Source organism: Drosophila novamexicana, unplaced genomic scaffold (genome assembly GCF_003285875.2).
Source record: "Drosophila novamexicana strain 15010-1031.04,08,12 unplaced genomic scaffold, DnovRS2.1 tig00004554-arrow-pilon, whole genome shotgun sequence".
Lineage (NCBI taxonomy): Eukaryota > Metazoa > Arthropoda > Insecta > Diptera > Drosophilidae > Drosophila > Drosophila novamexicana.
Genome location: NW_020825051.1, coordinates 1,542,696 through 1,557,336, shown reverse-complemented (window position 1 = coordinate 1,557,336; position 14,641 = coordinate 1,542,696). Strand labels below are relative to the sequence as shown.

The 14,641-nt window shown below is 40.6% G+C and overlaps 1 protein-coding gene across 2 annotated transcripts; it reads right to left on the bottom strand.

Annotated features, from left to right (window-relative positions):
• Nucleotides 1-48: 48 nt before the first annotated feature.
• On the bottom strand, nt 49-2,051 carry LOC115769681. Of its 2 annotated transcripts, XM_030714599.1 has the most exons (4): nt 1,962-2,051; nt 1,711-1,898; nt 1,411-1,656; nt 49-1,344 (listed from the first exon to the last, which is right to left on the bottom strand). In XM_030714599.1, the coding sequence occupies exons 2-4, from the start codon at nt 1,781-1,783 to the stop codon at nt 197-199; spliced, it is 1,467 nt and encodes a 488-aa protein (XP_030570459.1). In that variant the 5' UTR covers nt 1,784-1,898; nt 1,962-2,051; the 3' UTR covers nt 49-196. The 2 variants fall into 2 exon arrangements, with proteins under 2 accessions (XP_030570459.1, XP_030570460.1); XM_030714600.1 differs by having other exon boundaries at nt 1,711-2,000.
• Between the last annotated feature and the right edge of the window lie 12,590 nt (nt 2,052-14,641).

Genomic DNA, 14,641 nt, shown 5'->3' with positions numbered 1-14,641 from the left:
TTGTATTGTATTATTTTATTAATGTTCTACAAATGGAAAAGCTTAAAGTATGGTTAATATTTGTGCTTACAACTAAATATATATCAATAACTTTTTTTTTGACTGCTTACTAGCAACTCCTTTCACCTTATGATAAAAAGTGAATGACTTAAAGGTTAATCCTTAGCTAATGTTATAAGAAACGAAACGTTTTATTTCAAAACTTATTCGCTTTGTCATTGCCAGCGGAGCTGCTAATGGGATACTGCTGAAAGACGCGCGACTTATCCAGCTGCACGGACTGGAGTTCGTTTGGTTGCTTGTCGTGGGCGAGAAAGTGATTGGTGTGCCAGAACTGGGTCTGGGCAGCAGGCATATTGAGGCGTCGAATGCCCAGCAGGCGATTGCGCACATCCACCAGACTAGCAGAGCGGGGCTGCAGCCAGACTACCAACATTATGGCCAGCAATGTTAGCAGTAGATATGTCAGGCTGCTGGCCAATAGCGTTGTCCACACATCATCCACGCCCAGCTCGTATTTGCTGGCCTCCATTATGGCCAGCTGCAGGACAAAGCCCAAGGCTAGCGACAGCTCCGCGTAGAGAAAAGGTGAGCATTCCAGCAGCCAGTGCAGCGCCTGGCTGGACAGTACGCCCACACTGGCATATATGAGGCACAGAAAAAGAAAACTGTGCTCCGATTGATCCTCATCATAGATGCACAATAGTGCCGCCACCAATGTCAGCTGTATGACGCCAAACAGCAAATAGACCAGCTTGGGCGTGTAACGTAGCAGCAGCAGAGCGCTCAGGGCACAGCCGCCAGCATACAGAGCAAAGGGTGTAAAGAGTTGGGAGCGCTGCACGAAGCCCGAGGTGGCACTCCACATGAGCTGCAGGTGCACGGGCGAATGTAAGAGACAGCAGCGCTGCAGCACCAACAGCAGACCGCCCAGAACGAGCACCAGCCACTGTCGACTGTGCTGCAGAGAATAATCGGTGCGGCCCACAAACTGGGCCAGTATGGCCTGGCGTGGCAGGAAGACGAGGCGTTCTTCGTTGAGCAGATTGAAGACTAGGTCCCTGGACTGCTTGTAGTTGTGCACGCCCAGATGCTGCAGCAGCTCATTGATGCAGACAAGCAGCAGCAGGAGCATATTGATGCCCAGCTCAATGAGCCCACATCGATGTGGCTCAAACTCGTTGAAGATGACAAAGCCGCTGGCCAGGCCGCAGGCATGCGAGGCATTGGCCAAAGCAATGCGAGCCGGACGCAGCCCAGAGGCGTCGCTGCGCAGGCTCACATAACTGAAGCTGGCCACATACACAACGCTCAGGCCAATGAAGCTAAAGTAGTAGTTAATAGCTGCTGGAAGCAATGTAGTAGTCCATTAGAATCCAATTGGCCAGACAGTTTCGGCGTTCAACTCACCCAACTGATTGCTGAGCATAAAGCAGCTGCCCAGCAGCGAGCAGAGCAGTCCATAGAATATGATGTAATAATGATCGTAGCTATAACGCTGCTTGCCATGCTTGCGCAGTGTCCAGCCAAGAGCCAGGGTCAGCGCCATGATTCCAGCCGCCAGTGCGTACCAGTGCGGCCAGAGATTATCATAGACAAAGGCCGACTTCAGATAGTAGCCCAGCGAAAGGCCGCTGCCCCACAGGCAGCACAAAACTAGACAAAGAAAAACTATCAGACGAGCACACACTCTTCAATCTATATACCTACCTAGCAGATCGGGCAGGTGGAACATGTTGCACATCGCCTGCCACATGGAGTCAGCCATCGTGAGTAGCTGCATCGATTGACTGGGACATCTGTGCGCGTTGAGAGCGCCTATACAAATGACATCGATTGGGAACGCCGATGCGGCAAAGAACTATCAGTGGCTGCTGATAGATAACACATCTTGTACGCTGTCGAACAGGCTGATAAGATAAATGTAGCCGAACAAGAGACGCCATAATTAAACGACTCACCTCTCAATAATGCTGCCTTGATGTTCCATGCCAAGTAGCAGTAAGCAAAATAAAATATAATTCTCAGTTCAGTTGCAACATAAGCAAAGCAACAATTGCGGCGACAGCTTTGGGAGCAGTTCCTGGGGTATGTATTAATGAAAGAGTACAAAACTAGCGTAGTATGATAAATAATCAAGAAAAATATATTTATTTGGGGCAGGGCTGCAAAGTCAATAAAAGTTGGCGGTGATTCCGTTAATGGGTCGAGCCAGCAGCTTGTCACATTCTTAATTTCATTTTCTATCAACAATTGCCCGTTGTATTGAAAATATTGAAACCCGTATATATTTTCATAAACAAAGTGCGGGCTACATTTGTTTCTTTGTCCAAAATTTTCATTTATCAATAATATTTGAATGAATAGATTGTTTGGGGCAACAATTTTAATTCTTTTAGGCTGAGATTTTCACAGCAGTCGTTCATTAGAACCGGCGCTTTTTAAATGGCTGGTTTGTTATAAGCCTCGTCTATAGTTATACCTAAAAATCTTTAAAAGTTCTCAGTTGGAATCGCTTTGCAGCCTTTGTCGTGGGTAACTTTTATTTCCATTTATTTACTTCTAACAATATTTTGCACACCTTGTCTTCTAATTTATGAGCTTAAACTATTCACAGACAATTTAAGCTGATGTATATTGAATGCCAAGTGAAATCACTTGAAAGCTGAGCAGGTTACAAAATGCATTTAGCTTAAATATTGATACAAATCTTGCTGTGAATAAATATATTTTGCTATTTTTGAAATAAATCAAATTGAATCTGAAATGCAATTTGCTCAGATTTGAAGCAAGTCTTAGGCAAATATTTTGCTTGTCTAGCACAAAGTATGGCCATAAATTTTATAGTTTATAATTTGGTGCCCAAAGATATGCAATCTATTGAAATAGACACAAATCAAAATATTTGCAGTAATAAATTTAGTTAATTTCAAGTCAAATATTGAATGGCGACCAATATTTGGATTAGATATTAGATATTTTATCTAAGGTGAGCTCAGGTTTATTTACAGCTCTGACTGGAGGCAACTCAATGCGACGTGCAACTAAGTGGCACGCACAAACCCACAGCCATCGCTTACAATATCTAGACCTGCGACATGAAGTGTTTGTGGGATTCTCAGCAGCGCCTAAAAGCATGCTACGTTTTTTCTTGCGCACAGCTCAGCACGATTGTGGGTGGTTGGGCGTTTGAAGGAGGGGTTTGTTAAAGAGGACAGAATACTTGAGGCCAAGCACTGGCTAATTAGCTGAAGTTGTTGGCAGTGTTGCAAGTTAATTGAGTTTTGACGATCCGCTTGCGGTTGTAGCTGCCGCTGCTGCTGCTGTTGCATGTTGCAATGTTGCAGCTGCAGTTGCTGCTGTTTTTTATGCTCATTTTGCCATTTTGCACGCATTTTCCTTTGACCTTTGTCCTCTTGGGATATTCTTTTGACTGCAGCGAAAAAAGAAAGTTAGAGAGAGAGGGAGCCAGGCTTATGAATTCAATGAAGCAAGCAAGCACTAAGCTGCTTTCACTGCATTTGCCATTTGCCTTTGTCAGCTGGGGCACAGTCGACAGTCTTAAGAAGATTTTCGTTATAATTACGCATTAAATAGCTCAGCTGCAGGCAAATGCAGTACAGTGCATAACTATTATGCATCTTATGGGCCATAAAACTAAACACATTGTGTTGCCATAACAATAAATTTTATTTAAAAGGCAGCTATGCAGCTGCAACAGCAACAACAACTGCAACAACAGCTGCAACAACAACATGAACGTTGTTGAGTGCATTTCATTTTGCTGAAGCTGCCACTTAGTGGCCCTCGACAAGGCTTCCCATTTTTAACCGCCTTGGTTGTTGCTTTTGTTGGGCATAAATTAAATTAAAGCTGCCCGAGGCACAGAATCAGGCGTGACCAGGCCAAGACCGGGGCAAAGCCCGCCACGCAATTACTCAGTGCGGGAGCGGGCGCCTAAATCATGTCGCAACATACGTACACCCCCTGTCACCCCGTTACCAGCCTCGTCTGACCTTCAGACATTTGCAAATGTGTAAACATTTTTCAGCAGGAGCACCAGGCCACACACAACAAACACGGCTGCCACCACCCGGCCCCCTTTCAGGTCATCTTGTGCGTTGTCACAGATACTTTGCACTGATTTATGCAAATTGCTTGCATGGACTGAAATCATGAAAAATCGTTAATTGTGCCAAGTGCTGGACGCGCTTTTCATTACGTTGGGGAAAACCTCTTTACGTTGTTGCACGCATGTGGTGCAACATGCAACAACAATAACAATTATAGCAAATCCTTTGTACAACTCTCTCGCTCTTGCTCTTTCACTCGCTTGACTCGCAGCAATTATGCAAATTTTAATGCCGCCTGCGCGGCAAAAGTTAATGCAACTTGCTGCATGTTTGCATTATTAAATTGATGCACTTTAAAGCATTCACTTGCAGCGTGCTTTTCGCTTTATCGCTAAAAATATTTTCCCTCACATTTCTTTTTTGAATATTTCTCTAGCGGCAAAGTGCATTTTAAATGTGCGCATCAGGCGGAATCTGTTCGTGAATTTTTCATGCGACTCTCAAATAGGGCGACAGTCTATAGAGTATACTTTGGTTGAAGTTTTCTAAAATAGAAAAATAAAACCATTCTATTTTCCACAATGAATTTGGAAGTAAAAAAATATATATATGCATATATGTGTATATATATATAACGTTACAACGACTTTTAGTTTTTTTTTAGTTGCAGTTTTTCTTTTTAAACCTTGAACCCATTGAAAATGGGTATAAGGGTATATTGTATTTGTGCAAAATGCAAATGTATGTAACAGGCAGAAGGAAGCATCTCCGACCCCATAAAGTATATATATTCTTGATCAGTATCAATAGCCGAGTCGATCTAGCCATGTCAGTGCCTGCGCAGATCGTGTTTGTTTCCGATAGTCGATAACTTTCTCCGTTTCCAAGCAATCGTAAAAAGTCGATATAGATATCCTGTTTTTTGGGCAATTTTGGTAAATAATAAGAGCTAGAGTCACCAAACTTGACATATAGCTTCTAAAATAGAATTTATATATACATTTGATGTTGGAAGAAGAGGGTGCAGGGTATCGCCTAGTCGGGAGCTCCCGACTAGAACCTCTTACTTGTTTCTACTTTTCAGTTTGTTAAAAGGCTGCTAAACAAAGAATTTTTAGAACTATTTTTAAACAAGTTGATGTAACTGGATCAATGTATCAATATGAAATCCACTTCTAATATAATTGATCAACAAAAATAACATGGAATAATTTAACTAAACTTAAATTGATTTATAATCGATATTTGGAGAGAGGAAAACATATGTAATGAAATGGCAAAGTATTAAAAGAAAAAATGTTCTTAAATATGGAATGGAATGAAGCTGAATTTAATTAAAAAGAGTTTTGAGTAAAGTGCAATTGATTTAAATTGAACATGGAATGGAACGGAATGGAACGGAATGGAATGAAGTAGAATGGAGTTAGCTCACGTGGGTCCGGCAGTGGGATGAAATGGATTTGAATGAAATAGAATAATCGAGTGAGGTGAATCCCTGAATGGAATGAAATGGTATTGATTATAGTGGAGAGGAGTCCACCGGTGAACGGAATGGACTGAATAAGATTTGAATATGCAACTGAATATGAAATGGAATGAAATTAAATTGACAGCACAAATGGAATAGTGCACATGGGAGTCGCCTGTAAGCTTTACATTTGCCTGATTTAAACAAAGTTTGCATATGTAAATAATTTTATTTATTTTTCGTGGCCATTTTGTAACATTATATGCCATTGCATTAAGGCTTTGACAGTCTGGTCGTAAAAAGCTGTTATTAAAATGTGTTTGATGTTTGTTTGTTTTTTCTTCTATTTTGATGCAACATAGAATAATTTGATGATGTTGTTTATTTTGTCAAGGTAAACAACGTCTGCTGGCAATTACTTAAACTGAAGCAGTTTGTCTTTTATGAAAATATGAGGTACTCAGTTGCAGCAGTTTTATTAGCCACATATAGATCAATGTGTGTGTGGGTAGTTGCAGGTGTGTGTGTGTGTGTGACAGATGAAGTCAAACAAATGGCAGCTGTAAAAGTAAAAACTACATAAAAAAGGTTATGTGGCTGCTATCCAAGTAAAAAATGAAAGCCAAACCGGAAGCCGAGCCGGAACCTAAAACCAAAGCTAACCCAAACCCCAAGCATCGCCAGCTTTTATGTGATGCTATAAATAAAGCAATAACATCATTTTGAAGTATCTCATTACGTGTTACGGCGGCGATGAGTATGTCAATTTTTTACGACGCACAACCGAACAGCTTACACACCACGGCCAACAACTCGCCAGCAAAAAAGGAAACTTTCGAGTTGTTCGGCCTTAAAGTATGCCACAATTGTGTATGCGTGTGTGTGTGTGTGTGTGTGGTGCCTGAAGGCATTTATGCAAAAGTTTGTGTGCCTGACCTCAAACACTGATGCCTTGGCAATTAGTTTTTTGGCAATGGCCAACAGCGCACACATTAAACTAGCCCAATGCCAAGTTTTGTGGGCGTGTCTGCGGATATGGGTGTGGCTTTTGACAGCCCGAAAGCCATCAACATGATGGCAAACTATCAAATGGCCAAGGCACACATTTGCACAGCTGCCGCAATTAGCACGTTTCGCACATTGATTTGACCCCCGCACACACACACACACACATGCACACAGACAACTTGAGCACTTAAGAACTTGAGTACTCAGTTGGCCAGTGGCATGAGTTATTAAAGTACTTTTGCTCGTCTAATTATTAATTATGTAATAAGTGAGGAACATTTGCCGGAATGTGATTTCTTTGGGTTTCAAGTACTTCTGGCCAAGTTAAGAGCCAATTTTTACATGTCTTTGTTTGTGCTTTGGAGCCAGCTTGACTCTTGTTGGGCAACTAAGCTGCAGCTAATTGGGATTTGTTTGCTCGCATCTCAGAAGTGAAGTTTAACTGGCAGCTTACCCGCTTCTAAATTTATTTTTGGGGAGCATATTTTATGAAGCAAGAGATTTCATTCCTTTGTTTGGCACATTTTCTTGGTACTTCTCATTGATGTAGTTGCTCGAACGCTCCTCTATTTTCAAGCATATCTGTTGTTTAAAATTAAGTGTCTGTTCACTTGAAGCATATTTATTTGGCCCATGCCAACAATATTGCGCTTGTGTTGACTGCGGCATTTGCATAAAATGCCGATTTTATTTATTTTATCGCACGAGCAACGAGAAACAAGAACGAACGGCGACTCATTTGGTTTCGTCAGCTTTGCTGGCGTCGCATTTCCATGCAATTTTTTTCTAGCCTCATCGCGATAAGAAAATGCTGGTAGGCACTGTAACTCAGCCGCTAACTGACCTCGGCGCGCCTGTCTATCAACACGAGCCAGAAGAGAGAGAGAGAGAGAGAGAGGGACAGAATTGCCAACGCTTTTGGCAGCTTTGGGAGTTGGCTCAGTTAAGTTGAGTGCATTATGGAAATGCATAAATATTTGGCATGCTCGCAAAGCCCGCATTAGGAAATTATCGTGAGTGTTCGACGGAGTGAAGCCACGCAGCGACACTGTCTAGACTGAGGGGCATGCAACAGAGGCCCATTGAAATAACCGCACCACACAGCATTCCCGTGCCTGACAGCGCCAGACACCGCTCAGATTGGCTGACTGACTGCCAGCTCGACGGCGGCTGTCAACAAGCGTCAGCGGCCAGGATGAGGTGTCAGGACGCTGCCTCCTTTAAAACGTGTCGCTTGAAGAAACTCGCAAGTGACGAGGCACAAGACGCCTAAGCAAAAATTACAAATTGAAAACAGGCTGTCAGAGCAGAGCAGCCGGCAGGAGTGAGAAAAAAGAACACAGCGGGACATGCTGTAACACACACACACACACACACATGCACACATGTACGCACAGCTAACTGACAGGACTCTGCTGCTGCTGCTGCTGCTGTCGGCTGCTGATGTCCTGGCATGCGTGCAAATGCTTCGCCACTTAGTTTTGATCAAGTTGAGAACTTTACAATCTGCACTCAAATGTTCCGACAATCAAAAGCGAAACAACTTTTGCCTCAACAAACTGTGTTGAAGAATTTCACCCTACTGCACTTTGCAGTTGGTTCTTTTGGTAAATGCTTTTGGTTACTTGTGTAAGCTTAGCGTACATGTGGCGACTGCGCGATAACCTGTAGTCAACGAGTTTGTAAAATTTAGAAACAAGATTTGTAGATATGAATATGATATGTTTTTTTTAGATTAATGAACAAATTTTACCATTAATAATATGAATTGGAAAAATATATTTTTATCAAAAATTGAGTCGAGTCTTCACGCTCTTCTATAATAGTCTAATATTTAAAATTTTTATTATTATTATTAATTATCACGTTACTTTAATTTGTATTAGTTTATAAATGTTTACATATTCCTTAGCTAGTGTGTTTGCCGAAATACTTTCAGAATTACAGGATACCTTAAAATGTAACCTAAATCACGACTATGACATAGACTGGAGTCCAAGCATTTCTTATAGCTTGAACAAATAATTAGTGAAAACCAAAAAGTGTTTTTGAATATGCCAAAGATTTGCTTTTTATAAACTCTCTCTTTGCAGAAAGCAACTTAGTAAACACTGTTGTAATCGATTTGCCAATGTATATATACAGTGAAATTTTGATGTTTACACTGAAATTAGTAGTTTTAGGTTATTTGTATTTAAATTTGTTGCGTTTGTCCATTTTGGTTATATGTTGCTTCTGGCAATTTCACAGCTCAATTCATGCCACAAAATGTTGGATAAAATATTTGCCAAACAAATTAAAATTTACATTGATATCAAAAAGTTGTTGCTACAAATTACACGAGGGAGTGCTGCACAAAAAGTGAATAAATACAAAATGCAAGTGCAAATAAACAAAACGAGGCAAGGATGCAAATGCAAATGACGGCCAGACAAGAACAAAGGGCGGAGACGTTGAGCTGGTTCTGGGCCGTTTTAGGCACTGTACGTGCCGCGTTGCTAACTTTGCTTTATTTTACTTTATTTGATGAATTTCTCTTTTTCTTTCACTAGCAGGCACTGTGGCACGTCCGTGCGGCTTTTGGTTACTCGGGCGTTGCCTTTGCCGCTCACCGCAAATTCCAGCAAATGGCAATCAAATTTCGCTCGGCTGCTGCCGTTCCTGCTGCTCCTGCTGCTGCTGTTTCTGCTGTTGCTGTTTAAATAAACCCGAGCCCAACTACAAAGCTTATCTGGATGAGAAACTAATGTGCACATGTCAGGCTGTCTGGCAGCTTGGATATTTATCTTGATTGCCCTTTTTATTTCTGGGAAGTTGGAGACAACAATGCGTATGATTTATTTGGATTGGTTAGATAAAAAGTTTAATTGGATTTCATGCAAATTGCAACTCGGGCATTGCATTTATGCATTTGTTTTTTAATTAAAATCTGGCGCAATATTTGAGTTTTGCGGCAATGCATTAAAAGTTGTGTGTCAATTCAAAGAAGAAGAATAGCTAATTGTGGTTTGTGCTGGCAGTTCCACAGTCTCTCAATGCATAAATTAATCGCCGTTGGCCACTTTACAAATTCACAAGTTCTTGACGCCAGCAGTCAAACTGGCAATTTCTAATTACTAATCCCGTTTGAACTATTGTGACACTTTGGAGTTCAGTTACGGGCCAAAATGCCCAAAGTTCCGACAGACAACACAACTTAACACACACACACACAAACACATATACAGAAACTATTGGCTCAACTCGCTTCAGACCGAAATCAAAAATAAACTTTGAATTAAAAACTTTTATGCCACAATTTCAAATTACAAAGGATTCCTGCAGTTGCATTTTCGGCCAGTTCCAAACACAAGGGGCTTACATTTTTCAGCCAACCAAAGAATGCCAACAACCGCTTGCAGCTGTAACCTTTTCGGTATTCCCCACTTGCAGTGTAAATCGTGTTCTCTGTGGAAATTTCCGAAAGGGAGGCCAAATGCACTGGGGACTTTAGTGTGGAAGCGTTGTAACTACAGTTAACCAAAAACGTAAATTTATGACCAGACTACAGCTAAACATCGATACATACGTATAGCCAATAGGAAATTGGAGTTCACAGCTCGGAGCCTGTGGCAACTGGCGACCAGGTATGCGATTTGGTGCAATTGTCTTGACATTACACACACACACGCACACACACATACACACAAAGTTCAAGTGCGTTTCTGTGGGCACTCGTAAATTACGACGGGCATGTGGCTAAAGTGGCCAAAGCAGAGCACCAAAGCTTGAAATGCTTGTCCACAGACAACAAGCAGACAACACTGCGAGTTTTGTGCACATAAATCGAGTTATTTGAATTATGAAATGCTGTATATCCAGAAGTTGAGCACGCTGCAAACAGATTTATGCTTGACAAATGCCCAAATATATAGGACCAATCCCTATGACAATGCATAAATAAGCCACATTAATTATTAACTGGTCGGCGAGCAGCGATGCGCAACTAATAAACGAATAAACAAAACAAGCGAACCAAACCGGCAGAAAACAAAGGAAAACCAAAACAAACAAAAAATATAACTCAGCTCAACTGGAATCATAAATTTTGTGCCTAATTAATTTATCGGCAATGGGATTTCCTTATTCGCCACAAAATGCGGCGCGTGGCATTAAGTGTATACAATAGCTGCCGTTTACATTAAGTATACGCACAGCGCGTGGCGTGCTGACAAGCAAAAAAGCCCATTGCCTACTTTTGGGCGTTACCATGAAAATCAAAAAAGATCATTGCGTACTTTTTGCGAGAATATTAAAATCATATGTGACTCAATTTCGGGCAATCAAAAACGCATTGCATCCTTTTGTGAGTCGGCAATAAAATTATTTCAACTAAGTAACTTAAAAGCGAGAGAAGTGTTACATACGCGCGGGCGGTGGCCTACTTTCGTACAACTGAATTTGAAAAAAATTCAAGCGAGCAACAATTTGGATATTTTTAGATAATGTGAAAGTTTCTTAATCAATATTATTAATTATTGTTGAATTGAAACCTGTCTTATAATTGACCCATGACATATTAGAAAAGTCGTCTATCTAGCAGAAATTAGAGAAAAACCAACTGAGACCAAGTTGAGAACAATAAGAATATATTATGGAAAAGTTTTACTAATATGCAAGCAAATTCGGAGAGAACATTTTTTCCATGAAAAGTGTTCGCTGATTGACTAACAAATTACTGACCAACACGCAGCTTAAACTGTTTGAGCTAGACATCTGTTGTTGACTAAGGTGATGTGAGATAAATGGTGAGGGAAAAGGCTGCATGAAACAATTGAAAAGTGGGCGGAAAACCAAAAGCTCTGGTTGTTATGCATATATTTATATGTGTACGTATGCGTATATATGCATACGTTTCAAATGCAGACCAATTGCAATTACGTTATATTTAAAATTCTCATGAATTTATGTTGGGCTGTTAGCTCTTCAGGATTTTTTGCAATCTGTATGTATGTATGTATGTATGTATGTATGTATGTATGTATGTATGTATGTATGTATGTATGTATGTATGTATGTATGTATGTATGTATGTATGTATGTATGTATGTATGTATGTATGTATGTATGTATGTATGTATGTATGTATGTGTGTATGTATGTATGTATGTATGTATGTATGTATGTATGTATGTGTGTATGTATGTATGTATGTATGTTTGTTTGTATGTATGACATTTAAAGAAAAGGTATTTTCACCTACTGCTCTACTATGCGATTCTCATAAATTCAAGTAGGGCCCACAGACGGAGATGACTTCTGCATTGGAGGAGGTGGCGGCGTTGGTGACTTTTAAAAATGTTATCAATTTCATCTCAATAACTTTCTTGTACTATGTATATCTCTGTAGCTCTTTATCTCTCTGCCTCCCTCTCTGGCTCTCTGGCTCTCTCTCTCTTTTCTCTTTCTTGCTGTCACTATCTCACCCTCTCTCTCTTTCCCTCTCTCTCCATCTAGCGTATTTGATTTCCCTTTCTTTTTCTTTGCTCTATTAAATTCACTCGCTATTTTTTTTTTACTTTTAGCGGTATTCCTATATTAAATAAGTCGCTCTCCGTCCTGCTATGTGAATTTTGGGGTAAGTAAATAGTTTTGTATGTATATTTTTATGTTAATAAAATTAAATGTTATATAATCTGTCTAGTTTTTATAACTTATCGATATGATACACACGTTTTCACTGCAATAAGGGGGTATTGAAATGTTATGTGCTTGTCCAAATTGCGGTTCTTGTGCGCATGCAAATTAAAAATGCAGCCAAAAATTTCTCGTCTTGTGCGAACCACACACAGGCGCGTGCACGTGAACCAAATAGACTATTGAGAAAAAGGCAAACCATAAAATGGCACCACAAAACGAAACTTTTTAGCTTAAGTAATTTTCGTGTGAAAATAATTCATTAAAATTAGATTAAAACGCTGGGAGGGAACCGAACAAACCTCAAAGAAAAAAGGGCTCTAACGTGCTGCACATTTTGTCAAATGATTTCTTAATGCAATTTCTTTAATGTTTGTTTTGGGTCGGTTCATGAGTTCCGGATGCTTTTGTTGCTTTTAAAGCTCACACACACACATACACTTATTCGAGCCGGAAAATTCGGGCTGCAAAAAGCAATAGCACATAAAGAATAATAGCAGGAGCATAGCAAAAAGTTGCCCCATTTCGTGTGGTTGTTGCTCTTTGTTCGGCTGATGTGCGTATCATGAGCGGCGGGCGACTTCCGGCGTTGTCTTTTGTTAAAACATCTACCAAGCTGAGCTCGGCTCAGGTTCAGCCCAGGGTTGTGCACATACTTGGCTGACAGGTTGAACGCGTCAGGCCATGAACTGAGCTCCGTCAAGTGGAGTGAACTATTCTGTAGAAGCTCGTGTTTTGTTTATCTGCCGTTGAGCAGAATGAAAAATAAGCGCCAAGAATGTAGCTCTAGGAAATGGTGACTGTTGGTAAAAAAACGGGCTAACCCCTTTTTTTTTGCTATTGTTGCCCCTGCGCAGTGCTTGATAAATATTTATCAAACAGTTGTCATGGGGCAGGGGGTGGCAGCACTTAAGGTGTCAAAAAGGGCACACAGGACAATATGGTATAACCGCAAGCACAAAGTAGGACACGGTCAATAATGAAACGAGTGAAAAGGGAAAATACAGAAAGGCGAACACGGCGAGAAAAAAGGAAAATTAATTTGCATATGTTAAGTGGCAGAAGCAATTAAAGGCGCAGGCACGACAAGGCGAAGTAGTCGCTGCCAGGACGCGGTTGATTGAGATGTGAAAAGGCGCAAACGTGGCAAACGGCACAAAGAAAACGTCGCCCGTCGCCCGGCGAAATGCCAACACACAGAAGTGGGCGGGTGGAGGGCACGAGCTCTGACTACGATGGAAAATGGAAAATGTGAAATCATAATTGGCTTCCAAATGCTTGAACTCAATTATGTGCGCAAATTTTGGGCTGGATGCTGTCGTTGACAGGCAAATTATGGATTCAAGGCCGGCGCATAAGCATACAATAAAGTATGTACTAGCACATATATATATGTAGCAGCCCAGTGGGCCAGTTGGGCTGCCGGGGAATTCGTACTTTCACTTTGGGCTTAGATGCCCTAGACAATTTGCATAGCAATTCCAATGACAACGCACACGCACAGCCGGGGGACCCGCTACATGCCTGGGTGCCTTCATGGATACCGTTGGAGGCAACTGTCTTGCACTTGAGCGGAGATCAGAGCAGACATGATAAATTACTCAGCACACATATTAAATATAAATCATGCCAGCAATGCACAGGAAATTTACTCCGATTTGCAGCAGTGTCAAGACTTCCCTTTAACTCGCAGGCCCGAACGGAACTGCTGCTCCTCGAGGTGTTACTCAACACGAAGCCACTTGTCACAAGGCGTAAAAGCACACACAACGCATTTGAGAATTAAACATAGATAATGAAAGTGAAATAAGTTCACTGTAAAAACAAAGAGAACGAGGGATTACAAAAGGAGAGAACAATACAAATAGTAACAATAATGAAATGCTGGAACAAAAAACAGTTAAAGTGCTCCAGTCGGCAGTGCTAGACTAAAAGATACCCTAAAAATAACCAATAACAAAAAGAAAATAAAATTAAATTAAAAATGTATATTAACTTGTTCACTGTAGGGCCTAGATGTATTGTCTATTAAGACTTGACTTAAGCGAATAACCAAGAAAATTGATTTCTAATTATTTCAGAGCTAGTTATTCGGAACTTCTTTTTATTAGAAATTTAATTAATTAAAATAACTTAGCCTATACACAGAATGATATGAACATATATTTAATATCAGTATGTGTTATGGATAACAGTGTAGAATCAATCGAAAATCGAACAGCAAAGAATAAGTAGCTCAGCTTAATGAAAATTGATTTCTTCAAGGATCTTTCAAGAAATGAATAATAGTTAACAGCTGAAGCGAAGTCCATTGGCATAATTATGTGGAAACAGTTTCATCGATATATTTTATCAATAACAGTGCACGAAACGTAAGACTCCATTTTTAGAATTATTTTCAGAGGCCAATATTGGC

Excerpts from the sequence above, each read along its gene's own strand:
- LOC115769681 (XM_030714599.1), bottom strand. The coding sequence starts at position 1,783 with ATGCAGCTACTCACGATGGCTGACTCCATGTGGCAGGCGATGTGCAAC. Across the intron at positions 1,657-1,710 it reads CCACCTGCCCGATCTGCTAG|TTTTGTGCTGCCTGTGGGGC; the intron begins GTAGGTATATAG and ends TTCTTTGTCTAG. Across the intron at positions 1,345-1,410 it reads TATGCTCAGCAATCAGTTGG|CTATTAACTACTACTTTAGC; the intron begins GTGAGTTGAACG and ends TGCTTCCAGCAG.